General features: G+C 40.2%; 1 protein-coding gene across 2 annotated transcripts in view; it reads right to left on the bottom strand.

Annotated features, from left to right (window-relative positions):
• The window catches only part of LOC122565245 (amyloid-beta A4 precursor protein-binding family A member 1-like), a 31,082-nt gene continuing 15,285 nt past the window's right edge, over positions 1-15,797 (bottom strand). The window contains exons 5-10 of one of the 2 annotated variants that reach the window (XM_043721013.1): positions 14,501-14,677; positions 13,929-14,105; positions 12,642-12,854; positions 9,395-9,514; positions 4,164-4,304; positions 1-2,167 (exon numbers count right to left, since the gene is read on the bottom strand). In XM_043721013.1, the coding sequence (XP_043576948.1) occupies positions 2,096-2,167; positions 4,164-4,304; positions 9,395-9,514; positions 12,642-12,854; positions 13,929-14,105; positions 14,501-14,677 (900 nt within the window). In that variant the 3' untranslated portion in view covers positions 1-2,095. The remainder of the gene's footprint in view (positions 2,168-4,163; positions 4,305-9,394; positions 9,515-12,641; positions 12,855-13,928; positions 14,106-14,500; positions 14,678-15,797) is intronic. The other variant, XM_043721014.1, reaches the window with a different exon arrangement.

The raw sequence follows: 15,797 nt of genomic DNA on the forward strand, positions 1-15,797 counted from the left end.
CATAATAATTCTTTATTGCAATTAAAAATGTAAATAAGCACCACATGGAGGAAGCACTATGATAAAATTACTCAAAACTCTGAACAATTCGCTCATTCTCTCATTTTCATTTCAAATATCACAATATCACACATTCCTTTGGAAGAATTCTGGGCAGACCCACAAACAGAAAGGCAGCTTACAGGTGTATGTTAAATACCACTCAATTCGAATATAATTAATATAATACAAGGTTACAGTTCAATAGTTTTGATGTAATGAGTATTTCCCAGCCTTCAAGTTTCCTCTCTCTTGCTTGAAAACCCTGATTCCTTTCGGACTAGAATTCCACATGTCTATGAATCTCACACAGGGAGCAACAGGCAAAATATCCAACTCTCAATCCAAACCAACATATAGTCCAGCAGGAAAATTATACTGACTAGGTGCATGAACCTGACAGTGGGGGAATTTCCCTCAATCCCACTCCGCTGCCAACAGTCTCAGCTGAGACCAACTAATTCAGCACAGACCAATGCTAAACTGGGGATCAGTAGCAGATCATGTGCATTACCACTGAAGCCACATTTTGTTTCCTCAACAAAAAATAATAAGCTCCTGTGAATTACGAAACGCTACAAACATTGCTATATTCATTTGCGTCAGTTTATAGCTCTTAATAAGCAACCTAAGCATGTCAAATACCTGAACAAATGCCATGTCACTTTCCAAGGCACGAAAGGTAAATATTCCCAAATGAGATATTCTCAGAATCTTTTCAAAGCACTTAATTCCAACCCTTGCCAACCAGCACTACTTTTCATCACTCTCCTATTGAATAACTGATACAGGGGTAACTTCCAAAGGCATTAATTCCACACATCCCACTGGCCATTAAACACATGGTCATCCTTCAAAGTGAACCTAGACAGTAAGAGCATTGCATCCACACCAAACCCTAATGTCCATCAACATTCCAGTGGGAGTCACTGAACATTAACTAGATTCGTTCATTTTATAAAGTTTTTGATTGCCAAATTCTTCCTCTGTACTAGACTCAGTAAAGTTGTTTTTGAATTTCGTTACACTTCAAACTCCTGGGCATATGTGAATAAAATGTGAACTCAAAGAAAGCTCTTTTAAATGTACAAATCTAAACTGCACTATATACTGGTGAGGTGTGGTCTCATGGGTGCTCTGATCCTTGCTGGGATGCAAGGTGATGGGCACTGAACCTGGTTATGAGTGCAATTCCACAAGTGCAAGCAGCCCTTCAATAACTTCAAACAAAATGCATCCATCAGCCAAGTGTACACTTTCCAGCAAAAATCCCTGGATAGTGACCAGGAACAGTAGGCTGAGATTTTGATTTCTTGTTTAGAGACACTAATTTTAGCACCGAGAGTTGTGCCTTGAACCTTTGAAGGTCTAGACCAAGGTTGTCACTGAAATGTGCATACCCAGAGCAAAACTCAAGAATGTAAACTGAATCCAAAGCCTTTATCTTAGGAATTCATGCAGATGGAAAGGTGCCAATCACACAAGACTGGGTCACGCATACCTCCGTAGTCTCTGAATGCCAATATATATTATCCCGAGTGTGTTTAAACAAAAACATGGCACACTGGTTTATGAATTATAAGCTTTCCCTTAACTTATGCATTTTTAAATAAATCAGTTAGTTAAAATAGTTAAGTCCTTCTCCTTAGCAATGATAAAATTAATCAATGTGCGTTTCCACTTAAATAAGTAGAGGTGCTTATAGATGCCATGTAATAATTAGTTCATGCTGGTGTTATGGCAGAAGCTTGGTACAAATTCCTTGAAACACATTGTTGCACTGCATCTCAGTGGCAGCACTGCTGGAATGCAGCTTGCAGACCTTCCTGTCCGAGAGGCTAACTTATTTCTTCCTCTAACATCTCGGCTTAGGGTCCCGCTGCAGCTCTTAGCTCCCAGTTTAGTGCAGAGTAGTACAGTTGTATTAAGTCATCTCTGGAACATGTAAATTGAGAATGGAGTATAATACTATCACGGCACAGCAAACCAAGTCTTGTTAATGTAGAAGCTGTACATCCTGAAATGTTTGAGCTAGTCAGGAGTGATGTCCCTTTTGTTATATGTATATCGGTTGCTCCTGTCCTGTTAGCAGCCGGTATGTTGCAGCTGGCATTGTCTTTATGTGTATCTAGAAATGAAGAAACAGTTATTACAGTATAAATATCCGCATCATTTCTAAATCTCTTGTCTTCATGCAAACACAAGCCGTGTTTCATGCAGTATTGAGCCTCAGAGTAGATGGCCCAGGTTTGATCTCTGTTTTTAGAATTGTCCAATTGCCCTTAGTACCCTTAATTAGGGATAAGGTTGGAGGGTGTAGAACCAGATAGTTTATGTGCTGTCAAGCACAATCAATGACTCAAAGCAAACATACGAATGTGAGTAGGCCACTCAGTCCTTCGAGTCTGCTCTGCCCTTCAACAAGATTATGACTGGTCTGATTTTAATCTCAATTCTACATTTCTGCACATTCCCAATGGTCATTTATTCTGTTGGTAATCAAGAATCTATCTCCTTCTGCCTTAACAAAAATGTAACAAATCGGCATCCACTGCTTTTTGAGGAAGGGAGCTCCACAGATTCTCAATTCTCAGGTAAAAATTGTTTCCTAATCTCCATTTTTAAATGATGAACCCTGGCTCTAGATTCTCTCACAAGAGGAAATATTCTTTCAAAATCTCCCTGATCAAGTCTTATACCACAACCACTTGATGAAGGAGGAACGCTCTGAAAACTAGTGCTTCCAAATAAACCTTTTGGACTATAGCCTGGTGTTGTGTGATTTTTAATTTTGTCCACCCCTGTCCAACACTGGCACCTCCAAGTCACGTTTCAATTCAATCACTTCTGACTCTTCTAAATTCCAGAGGATGCTAGACAGGCCTTTCTCATAAGGCAATCCACCCACTCCAACATTCCTTTCGGAGAATGCAAATATATCAGTACCTGATTAGAAACAGATTTGAGGATGACACTTCCCTGGAGATGGCCAATTCCTGACACTCACTGCCCAAGCTCATTAATGCATCATGCCACTTTGAGCAAGAACCCAGTGGTCAGTAGGGAAAATGACAAATTGCCCAAACCATCCCCTAGCAGAAGTTTGATTTTCTTTGGGTATATACTTTGAAAGGAAGACTAAAATATTTTAAAAATATGGATAGTAAATTGCAAAATACTAGTTACATGGAAACCAAATTAGTGAAGTGCAATTATCCACCATAAGAGGATTCCTGGAGTGAATACGGGTGCATAATTGAGAGATCTTAAACAATTGTCATAGAAGTTTGGCACAGCAACACTTTTGACTCAGGAATGCAGAAATACAAATACAACACAAATTTCTCTGATCTGTTGTAGGGAACCGACAGAAGTAATTACAAATTAACGATGACTTATCTATTAATTTATTTGGAATTCTGGTTCCATGACATTCCTCAATTTGCAGTTTCTTTCTAAGACATACTTTCGTGTGCCTCAGCAACTCTCTATGGTTTCTCCTTAGTGGCAGTTTATTTGAATTAGATTCCCTACTGTGTAGAAACAGGCCCCTCAGCCCAACAAACTCAAACTAACCCTCCCGAAGAGTATCCCACCCACACCCATTCCCCTTCATTTACCCCTGACTCATGCACCTAAACCTTTACATCCCTGAACACTATGGGCAATTTTAGCACAGTCAATTCACCTAACCTGCACATCTTTGTATTGTGGGAGAAAACCGGAGCACTTGGAGGAAACCCACGCAGACATGGGGAGAATGTGCAAACTCCACACAGACAGTTGCCCGAGGCTGGAATTGAATCAGGTCCCTGGTGCTGTGAGGCAGCAGTGCTAACCAATGAGCCACGGTGCCACCCCTGTTATTTAACAGTGGAAGGGAAATCACAGCCTAAATTAATTTTGTCCTAAAGCAATATCCACCCAGATCATGAGCATGACAACCAAATAATGTTTTGACCTTCCTAACCAAGACAGGTCAATGATAACTGTAGCAATCCTAAAACTGACTCAAGGTCACAGTGAGCATGAAGTCACATAGCTAGCCATCAATACAGGGTGCTTCTCAATAAACAGAGATTATACAATTCTTTTAATACCTGCTCTGTACTTTTGCCACTTACCTCACCAATGGCATTTGAAAGTCTTTGCACAATCTTATCATGTGGAGTTGCAACAACACTTTGTCCGTTTATTTCAATGATGCGGTGTCCTACTCGGATCCCACCTCGCTCTGCGATTCCACCTCTCATGAGGCTGTAGATCTGAATCAAGAAGCCGACAGAATATTTAGCAACATTGACGTGTTCGGTTATTGACCTGCTGCTGATTTTACATCAAGGCTAATCTTAGTGCCTTTAAAATAAAAAAAACAATATTAAGTCTGCTCACCTTGTTGGCTTTTCCCTTAAATTCGCCTTTCTCTTTTTTTTTAAAAAAGAGTTTGAGTTTTTCTTTTAATTTGTATTATGATCTTATCAGAAAACTGAATCATTGCCTGATGAGCAAACATTTGCAGCACTTCAGGGAGAAGGCAGGGGAGTGGCTCTGGGCCAAATATTCTTGCACAGAACCAGCATTGACTTGATGGGCAAATGGCCTGTTACTGCTCTGTAAACATTCTATGATTCTAATTTTTTAAAAATAAATTTTAAAATAATTTTTCTTCTCCCTCTGGGTCATCTCTGAAAGTTTTTTCAAAAGTTTTTACTGTCCAATCAAAAAGCCACAAGATGATCTTGAATCACATTGGTTAATGTCTGAACTTCCGGAAGCAACAGAATGAAAACGGACTCAATCCGCTGCAGTCAGCATGAGGAAGGAACACTTAGCTGGAGTGAACTTGTACAGTATATATAAGGGATTACTGCAGATTTCAGATGGGAATTTCAAGAAGCTCACACACCACAGGTGAACAATTCAGCAAATGGGAGAAATTTTAAGTAAATGAGGATTTTGTAAAACCAGTTGCTCAGGAGTAAGTTTAAGACAGAATTGACTGACAGGTTCAGATGACGTCAGCACAGATCTCAATTTCTAGGTTAGGTTATAGTCCCTGTAACTCACTCCCAACACTCATTAGACCTCTAAAGTGGTAGTATCCAATGACAACGGTGCACAATGCTTGACCTAGTGGTCTAAAATAAAGATAGCTTAGACAGTGTCAAGTAACTCCTAATGGGCATAGATTATCTGCACAAAACTGCTCCTGATTCAAGACTAATTAGCAACCTGTTCGAAAATAACTGACAAAACGAAATCTTCTGGCAGAAAACTGCTGTAAACTCTACTGAAATGTATCTGACCATACTTTACAGTGAAACATTATCAAAGGCCACCAGCTTTTCAGACACACAAGCCTTACAGTACAGCAAAGGCAATGCGTAGCTTGCAACATGTTTAAAAGCTTTTCCACTACATTAATGATGCGCCATCAAATGTATAATGGTCCATGTAGAGCTGAGTTATAGTGACCACTTTAAATGGCGGTGACTTATCTCCTGCACTGGAGATACACACTATTTTTTGAAAAAAGGGAACTTGCCAGGACTGACAAAGGGATTGATAAACATGCTGCAACTATGACCTATTCACAATGCTATCCCTTTAAAAGAATCAAAATTTACATAGCACCTTCCATGATCATGTGAATGAATGATGATTGATTGTCACTTGTACTCCATAATGAACAAAAGACTAAAATAGTGAAAAGCTTCAACTGATCATACTGCAAAACAGCCAATTGCTTACTTTGGTTACAGTCATTGTTGCAATACAGGAAACATAGGCAAATTTCCATTTTAGCAAGGTCTCAGAAAAGTCAATAAGATGTTATCTTTATCAATATAACTAAACATTAACAGAAATCCTAATGTACTTAATAATTAGATATCCTATATTATCAGTGTAACAGACAGAAAGGAAATTGCTATTTAACTTCCCCCAGAAATGTAGGTGAATTCTAAGCTCAATATCATGTGGATGAATTAGGTTTGACTCAAAATGAATATCAATCACAACACTTTCCGTACTGCATTCAAATTATCCCATTGAACCATGGTGAAGCTGCCAGCAGCACAATGGCCAGTGCTCCTGATGGTGCCAAGTTATCTGCTGGAGGACACAATTTGTTGCCCCCTGCTCTATCAACACTGGATCTCCATCAACTATCTATCAATACTCTATCAACAGGAAACAACAATTAAAAGTGAGAATGGAAATGAAACAAGTTAAAGAAAATGTTTAAAAGTTCAAATTATTTTCCTTCCTTTGATACCCAGCATGAGGAAGTGCTGAATTATTAGTGCTCATTTCTCTCAACTGTGCGAATAACCTGTTCTACAAAATGGCAGAGCCTGAGAAGCTAGAAATTCCTTCGGGGGTTAATAGTTAAAATTTGCGTGAAAATGGTTCATTATGGAATGGCCATACCTTTTTTATACTATGGAGCAGTTTGGTATTTGAGAGGTTTTTACCAAATGGGTCGCAGTGTTATATAACAACCCAAAAGCAGCGGTGATTACCAACAGCATAAGATCGGATAGCTTCAGTGTTGGCAAAAGTTGCCTTCAAGGATGCCCTCTCTTGACACTATTTACACTAGTGATCGAACCGCTGGCGAAAGCTATCCGAACTGACCCCAATATAACGGCCCCGGAGGTAGGATCGGGCAAGCATAAAATTACTCTTTATGTGGAGGACATCCTTCTTTTCTTAAATGATCCATTGACATCTGTGCCCCACTTAATTCAAGTGGTTAATTCATTTGATATGTTTTCAGGGTACAATATTAATTTTATGAAATCAGAGGCCATGCCACTAGGAGGTCTTGCCAGCATATTCAACTTTGTGGATGGTTCCCACTTCCCCTTTCAGTGGTCACTGGGAGGTTCTCTCTATTTAGGTATTTTTATAACCCTGGTATTTGATCAGCTATATAAAGCTAATTATACACGTTTATTAGAGAAAATCAGGTAGGATCTCCGATGTTGGGACGTTCTCCCGATATCCTGGCTAGGAAGAATGGCTTTGGTCAAGATGAATGTTCTCCCTTGCCTATTATACCCCATGAGAATGCTTCCTCTGATGTTGCTGAGACAGGTGCTGCGTAAGCTTTATGGTTGTCTTGGTTCTTTTATTTGGAGTCATAGCCAGCCCCTTATTAAATTAGATAAATTACAGCTCCCACAAGTAAGGGGAGGTCTAGATTTTCTGGATTTTAGGAAGTACCAACTGAGTTCCCTGCTAACATATGCGGCTGATTGGGTCTCCTGTAACCCACAATCAATTTGGCTGGATATCAAGGCTTCCCAAGCAAATTGCCCCCCTCATCAATCTGTTATTTATGGGTAAGATGAGAATTGTCACAGATCACTGTAAAAACACGACTGTACTAAACACAATCAAAGCTTGGAGGATGATACGACAGGATGAGGGCAATTTACAAAAAATCTCCCCTTTTACTCCGATAGTGGGAATGTTGGGATTTCAGCCTGGCTTGACAGATGCTGGATTTAAAATTTGGGAGTCCAGAGGAATTTCCTGCTTGGGAGATCTGTTCAATGGGGAAGTCATGATGTCCTTTGAACAGGTGCGTCAGAAGTTCGGGTTGCCTAGCAAGGATCTCTTTCGATATTTTCAAGTATGAGACTTTGTACAAAAAAAGACCACATTGATGACTAATCCTTACAAATCAGATATGGAAAGGAGAGTGCCAATGGGTTTACCCTCTGTCAGTACTCCCTATCACATGCTAGGTAATAAGGTATCGAAAGACATGGAATAGCAATATAAAACCTGGACTCAAGAATTAGGGATGGAAATCTCCTTAGAGATGTGGGAGGATATCTGGGAAAATGCCAGGATATCTGTAATAGAACTCAGGTTATTCAATTGAAGATACATCATAGGGCCCATATGACACCAGAGCGGCTTGCAATGTTCAAGGCAGGAGCATCCCCAATGTGCCCCAAATGTAAAATAGAAGTTGGTACTCTCACTCATTGTTTGTGGACATGCCGTAAGATTCGTAGATACTGGGACAGTGTAGCGAATGCCTTGGCAAAGATTTTGGGAACGGAGATTGGGTTGGACCCAGTGTCTCTCCTTTTGGGCTTTCCAAATCTTCCTTCTCTAGATGCGTATGGGAAGAAACTGTTTACTATCCTCTCCTTTTGAGCGAGGAAAAACATTTTAGCAAGCTTGGTATCGGAAAGTCCCCCAGGACTTTCGAATTGGCATAGGACAGTTATGGAACATATTTCCCTGGCCTTCCTTACGAATATGGTGCACCAGAAAATGGAATTGTTTTACAGAACATGGTGGCCCTTCTTGAGCTACATTGATGCAGATGTATTGGCCATACTGTCTAGGACCTTTGTTTAGCCATGAGGATGATGTTTGTTGGTTCGGGGGCCCCTGGGAGGAAGAATCCCGTATAAATATGGGTCTTGTTATGACTTGATATAATTTTATTTTGAATGTTTATTTATTTATTTACTTACTTTGTTAGTTATGTACTATACCGTAGCTTTATATTTATATATATATATATATATATATATAATATATATAATATATATAAAGTCTTCTTTCTTATAGCTTACTTTGTGTTTTGGTAGTTTGTAGAGTAGATTAGCAGTTAGTTTTCTTAATTTATATCACTGCTGTTACTATGTTGTAAAGTAGTTACACTATTTTATATTAGTTTTGTAATTTTGTTAAAAAAACCCCCAAAACCTTTTTCTTTTCAATAAAAACATTTACAAAAATATGGTTCATTACGGGTATATGAATAGGAAGGGTTTGGAGGGATATGGGCCGGGTGCTGGCAGGTGGGACTAGATTGGGTTGGGATATCTGGCATGTACGGGTTGAACCGAAGGGTCTGTTTCCATGCTGTACATCTCTATGACTCTATATTTTACTTACAATGCCATCCTGTACACTAAATCCAAGCTTATTTACTTACTTTGTTAGTTATGTACTATACCGTAGCTTTTTATATAAAGTCTTCTTTCTTATAGCTTACTTTGTGTTTTGGTAGTCTGTAGAGTAGATTAGCAGTTAGTTTTCTTAATTTATATCACTGCTGTTACTATGTTGTAAAGTAGTTACACTATTTTATATTAGTTTTGTAATTTTGTTAAAAAAAACCCAAAACCTTTTTCTTTTCAATAAAAACATTTACAAAAATATGGTTCATTACGGGTATATGAATAGGAAGGGTTTGGAGGGATATGGGCCGGGTGCTGGCAGGTGGGACTAGATTGGGTTGGGATATCTGGCATGTACGGGTTGAACCGAAGGGTCTGTTTCCATGCTGTACATCTCTATGACTCTATATTTTACTTACAATGCCATCCTGTACACTAAATCCAAGCTGGTGTTTTTGATCTGGTCGTTTGATAATTGCTGTGGTGACTGGAGGACAACGTACAATGTTGAGTGTCACTTCAGACTGGTATTTCAAGTCCTTTAAAAGCAATATGTTAAATGTCAGATAAAAATCTGGTGTAAAACCTAAGTGTCTAACTGGCAGTAAGATCACTACAAAAACCGTGCAAAGTATGGTCAGCGTCACTCACCATTCCTTATCTTAATAGACAGTCACATTGAAAAAACAACACTCTGCTTCATAAAAGGAATCAAAGATAAATCTAGCAACTGCAGCCCAGTCAGTTTAACCTTGGTGATACAAAATCTTTTAAACGTGATAGAGAGACAGAATAAAAAAGCAAGTTGTAATGAACCTTCACAAAACTCTACTTCAATCTTAAACTACTTAACCTTAAATACTGAGCACTGCTTTTGGGAAGGATGTGAGGTATTAAAAGAGATCAAACCTCGTTAAAGAGAGGCACAAATTTGAAGCGTTTCATCTTGCATTCATCAGGCTTTAAAAAGTGACCAAAAAAGATTCACATGAAATGCTCCAGGGATGAAGAACTTCAGTGATGTGAATAGAATGGGAGGAGCTAGGTGTTGTCCATGCAGAAGGTTGATAGGACATTTGTTAATTGTGTTCAAAATTGAGGGACCGAGACAAAGTAATTACTGTTCTTATGGCAGGCTGGTAAGAACCAGAGGACATTTCAAAGTTGACTGACAGATGAGTCAATGGCAAGATATGAAAAAAAAACCTTTTATACACTATGAGTGGTTAAATGCAGACTGAATTGAAAGTGTGGCACTCAGGCATGAGTGGGGATTTGAAACGGCTATTGCCTAAGTACTCAGAAAGAAAATGAGCAGGACCATATGGAAAGCATACAAAAGCGAAATTAATAGCTGCCTTTTGTGTTGTAAACACTTTATGAATCTATTGTACTAAGTAGCAGCTATTATCCATTTGCTTAATAACTTATACATTTAATTGTTTTTCATTGCTTGGCAAAGGTGCAACCTCATGGGTGCAGCAACCCACTCTCCCTGTGCTGAAAACTGGATAGCAGCTTCTCTCTCACCATTGGGAGCACAACCGCTAAACCATATCTAATCAGGAATACAAAAGCAGAATACTGCAGATGTTTCAAATTTGAAACAAAAATGGAAAACACTCTGAAGGTCAAACAAGATTTACGAGAGAAAATCTTTAACATTGTTTCTCCTCCACAGATTCCGTATGATCTGAGAATTTTCAGCATTTTGTGTTTTAATTTCCTGTTGTCCGAATGCCAGATGCACACACTTATCCAGATACTGTATTGGATGCCTGTTCGATTTTTCTCTCCCAATATCAGAACACACAGGAAAACTGTAGCACCTCAACTGCGTAGGGAGTTAAGCTCCTAATGTCGAGGAGAAAGTGAGGACTTGCAGATGCTGGAGCTCAGAGTCAAAAGGTGTGACGTTGGAAAAACGCAGCATGTCAGGCAGCACGTGAGGAGCAGAAGAGTTGACATTTTGGGCATAAGCCTTCATCAGGAACATGCCGATGATGTGCACATTCCTGATGAAGGGTTTATGCCTGAAACATCAACTCTCCTGCTCCTCGGATGCTGTCTCACCTGCTGTGCTTTTCCAGCACCACAAATTTTGACTCTAAGCTCCCAATGTGTCTGGTTTAGCATCTAAAAGTGCCTTCCAGGTAGCTGAGGAGTAAACAAACCAGTAAACTTCATAAGCATATTCTTCCAATAGTTTGGAGTTGCGTCTGGTAACACCTGCCGAAGATATGGAGTAAGCTGCCACAGACACACTAACAATACCCAGTTCTACATCTCTCCTTTCCACTGTCCAACAATCATCTAAACAGTGGCCATTTCTTTGCCCATCTTCTAGCCTGTCCAAGTCATTCTGCAGCTCCCCCCCCCCCCTTCCCCCCCTCATCAACACTACCTGTCCCTCCACCTATATTTGTGTCATCTGCAAACTTAGCAATAATGCCCTCAGTTCCTTCATCCCAAACAGATGAATGGCTGTGGTCACAACACTGACCTCTGTGGAACACTAGCTACCATCCTGAAAAAGGCCCCATTATCCCCACTCTCTGCCCTCTGCCAGTCAGCCATTTCTCTATCTATGCCAGTACTTTGCTGCTAATGCCAAAGCATTTGATAAAAATCTGCTACTTTCTCCTCAAGGTCAGACCAATTCTGACTTCATCCCTGCTAAGGAAACCAACTTTTGCAATACAATCTCATCATGTCAATACACTTCCATTACCACACATGACTGGACAGTTTTTATCTGCAAGCCTAGACAACAGAATGTCATCCAGGGGAAAGTGAGGACTGCAGATGCTGGAGAGTCAGATTCAAAAAGTGTGGCACTGGAAAAAGCACACAGGTCAGACAACATCCGAGGAGCAGGACAGTCAATATTTCGCGCATAAGCCCTTCATCAGGAATGGTAGGGCAAAAGGGTACGAGTGATAAGTGGGAGGGAAGGTAGGTGGATGGCATTTTTTTTGCAAGATCACTTTTGAATTTAACATTTCAACAAACTGGTATTTACAGACATTACATTTAAAGTTAAATTCAACTTTTAAAAGCAGCACCAAGTAAATAATACAAAACAGCATGATTATAAGTTGGCCATCCCACCTACCTTCCCCTCAGCTCCACTCCCAACCCCCATTTACGTCTAAGGCCCCTTTCCCCTCCGTATTCCTGACGAAGGGCTTATGCCCAAAATGTCGACTCTCTTCCTCCTTGGATGTTGCCTGACCTGCTGTGCTTTTTCCAGCACCACACTTTTCAACAGAATGTCAGCTCTGTCTGTTAAAACACAATTCTATCTTTACTTGACATACACACTTTCATTTCCTAGTAGTGGTCACTTGATGAGTCCTTGGATTGCTGCCCATTCATAGTTCAAGAATGTTAAGATCAATTGCAATTTACTATCACTCTATAGCTCAGACTGAATCCGAGACCTACTTGGTTTGTGTGGCTCAATATCACAGCCAGCAGGAAATCCAACTCATACCTCTAAGGAAGTTGCACTCAGATGCTTATATCAATGCATAAAGTTATATCAGAGAAACTGACTCCAATTTATAACAAAAGTCATTACTGCTTGGGAAACTATATCTTAAGGCAACAAGATAAATAAAGGAAGTAATGCTCAGAAACTGTGGCGCTGCAGGAATATAGTACCTTGATTATTCCCTGGCAGGTAGCGAGCGGTAGTCCAACTAAACTAGTGCCATTCACAGAAATGATTTGGTCACCAATATTCAGCTCTCCTGATCGTTCCGTTGGCCCACCGTGCATGAGGTTGGCTATTACCACTGTGGGAAGGATGGAGCCCCACCCTGACTCCACAATTACAAGGCCAAGGATCTCTCCCTTTGCTTTCTCTATTCGGACCTACATTGAAACCAGAACTGCATTAGTCACTCACATGCACAGTGGAAATTTGCGCAGTAAAAACATCACATATTTTAACAACTGGCACGATTTCTCAACTGAGAAGAATTTGGGGGAGAAAAAACATGATGGGAAACTATCTTTAACCAGCAGACTCTCGTATCTTCCCAAATTTCTTCCCTCATTTCTTGAGGGCATGCTGTTGCTGTCCCACAGGCACTAGCAGTTCTCATGACCAACCCACACTGGTGTTGTTAGAAATTTTCCTGCTTTTATCTCAAGTTAATTCTAAATCAACTACCATTCCTCCACTGTCACGACTCACAAATCCAGAATGATACCGCATTAGACTGGAACACGATTTAAAGGGTCCCAGAGTGTAACAACATTTTAAGATTAATCTTTGGGCACTATCTTCTAAATTTCAAGTGTAATTACTTCTCTTCCTTACTTACTTTGTTGCCTCTCCCTCTTTACTAAATTCATCAGGGCATACAGTGCCTGCTTAAAACTATGTTCAAAGAATAACATCAATTCAATACTGCCTACACTGAAAGTCAAAGACAAAGTGGCCTTCAGACATAATCCTAGTCTGTGCCAACAGTCAATTTCAGTAGGAAAATCACTCTAACTGCCTTAGCATCTCAGAAATTTTAGACTTAGATTGGGGGAAATGATCAACCTGAGAATTTATTCCTGATCACCACATGGTGACCCTTGGTAGTAGTTAATGCAAGAAAAGAATTGCCAGTTTTGGCTGCAACATGCCACTCAGTAGAAGACTGTATTGCTCACAAACATCATTTCAGCAAGTGGTGGAAAGTCATCTACATTGTAGATGAATAAATAATCAAAAGCCAGTGCCTCTACGACTGATGTGGAGAAAAACTGGCAACCCAAATCATTAGGATGCTTTTGGTAACACCCAGTAGTAAAAAGCACTGTCCAGTCTCCTCCCAATAGTTTTTTTTAAACAAATGAAAACTAACATCCCCAGATATTCTTAAACTCTTAATATATTGAAACAGCTCTAACTATAATTTTACTCACTTCACCTCCATATCAGATGCTCACCTCTTTGGAGTTCTCTGACTTGGAAAAATGTACAAGATCCCCATTGTAAAATTCGGTGTCAAGTAAATCATTGTATTCATTAGGACTCAGATCCGCAGGGTTGATACCATTAGCATTCAGAAACTGCTGGTAGGCCACAGTGAAAGCTTGGCCTATCGCTTGTGCGATAAGTGATGCCTGCAAGCGAAGGCAGAAACTAAGTTTTTGCTTCAGAAGGATATGTTGGGTCTTCAGTTAATTTTGCAACGGATACAAATGGATCATAAAATGGGAGGTGGTCAAACATATTTGCATTCAGGTTTTTTACAAGATGTTTGGAACAAATTCATCAGTTTTTTGTGCTAACTACTTTCAAAACCAACACACTCCCAAGGTGTACTTGGAACACTTACCTTATTTTAATCAAAGAAAATCAGCACTTACACTAGATTAAAAAAAATAAAGTAACATAAATCAAACACTGCTAAGTCAATAAATTCAAGATTCCCCCGAATCAAAATGCAAGATCCCCTCTAGTCCAGGGACCATTGTTTAAAGATCTATGCTATAACAAAATAACACATGCTACTCACATCTTCTGATTCAAAGACATGGCATATCATCTTGTACTCTCGCTTTGCAGCAGGCGAGTTCCTGGTCTCCTGGTCTGGCGATTTACGTGGCATTCGTCGACGAGCCATGAAAACTATTGTAGTTCCAATATCTGCAATGTACGAAATGGTCTGTAGAGGGTGATCCATCAGGGCTTCCTACAGTAACAGGGATTTGATTTGTGACAAACTAAAGACACAGGCCCACAATATATTGTCATATAGAGTAAATGGCTTTCATTTAAACATAGGGCTGTTCAGCTCTACCACTGAGATTGATTAGACAAAGAATTTGTTAAATAATTACTGATTTCTTTCCAAGTTTTTGTGTGTGTGGTGGAGGGGGAGGGGGAGGTGATGAGATATATATTTTTGGACTGCACGACACAAGGTAGACTTTATTTCTGTGCACAATCAGAAGTGCAATCTTTCAGTTGGGATACCAAACAAAACTGCAGCTGTCTTCTCATGAGTAAATAGAGTCATAGAGCACGTAAACAGACCCTTCAATCCAACTCATCTGATCACACATCCCAGTCTGACCTAATCCATTTGCCAGCATTTGGCACATATCTGTCTAGCTAGAGAATTAATGAAAAGCACTGGAAGATAGGTTTTGTTTCATTTGTTTGGGAGATTTGGATAGCACTGGCTAGGCCAGCATTTATTTATGCCGCTTTAGATGTGATCAGCTGCCTTCCTGAATGCCAGGGTGCACACACTGTGCTGTTAGGAAGGCAGTGTCAGCACTATGACCCATAACAGTGAAGGAATGGTGATATATTTCCAAGTCAGGATCCTATATTAGAGTGGTGCTGGAAAAACACAGCAGTTCAGGCAGCATCCGAGGAGCAGTAAAATCGATGTTTTGGGCAAAAGCCCTTCATCAGGAATACAGGCAGAGTGCCTGAAGGGTGAAGGGATAAATGAGATGAGGGTGGGGGTGAGGAGAAATTAGCATAGAGTACAATAGGTGAGTGGGGGAGGGGATGAAGGTGATAGGTCGGGGGTAGTGGAGTGGATAGGTGGAAAAGAAGATAGGCAGGTAGGACAAGTCATGGGGACAGTGCTGAGCTGTAAGTTTGGAACTGGGGTGAGGTGGGGGAAGGGGAAATGAGGAAACTGTTGAAGTCCACATTGATGCCCTGGGGTTGAAGTGTTCCGAGGCGGAAGATGAGGCGTTCTTCCTCCAGAGATCTGGTGGTGAGGGAGCGGCGGTGAAGGAGGCCCAGGACCTCCATGTCCTTGGCAGAGTGGGAGGGGGAGTTGAAATGTTGGG

This window comes from Chiloscyllium plagiosum, chromosome 31, assembly GCF_004010195.1.
Source record: "Chiloscyllium plagiosum isolate BGI_BamShark_2017 chromosome 31, ASM401019v2, whole genome shotgun sequence".
Taxonomy (NCBI): Eukaryota; Metazoa; Chordata; class Chondrichthyes; order Orectolobiformes; family Hemiscylliidae; genus Chiloscyllium; species Chiloscyllium plagiosum.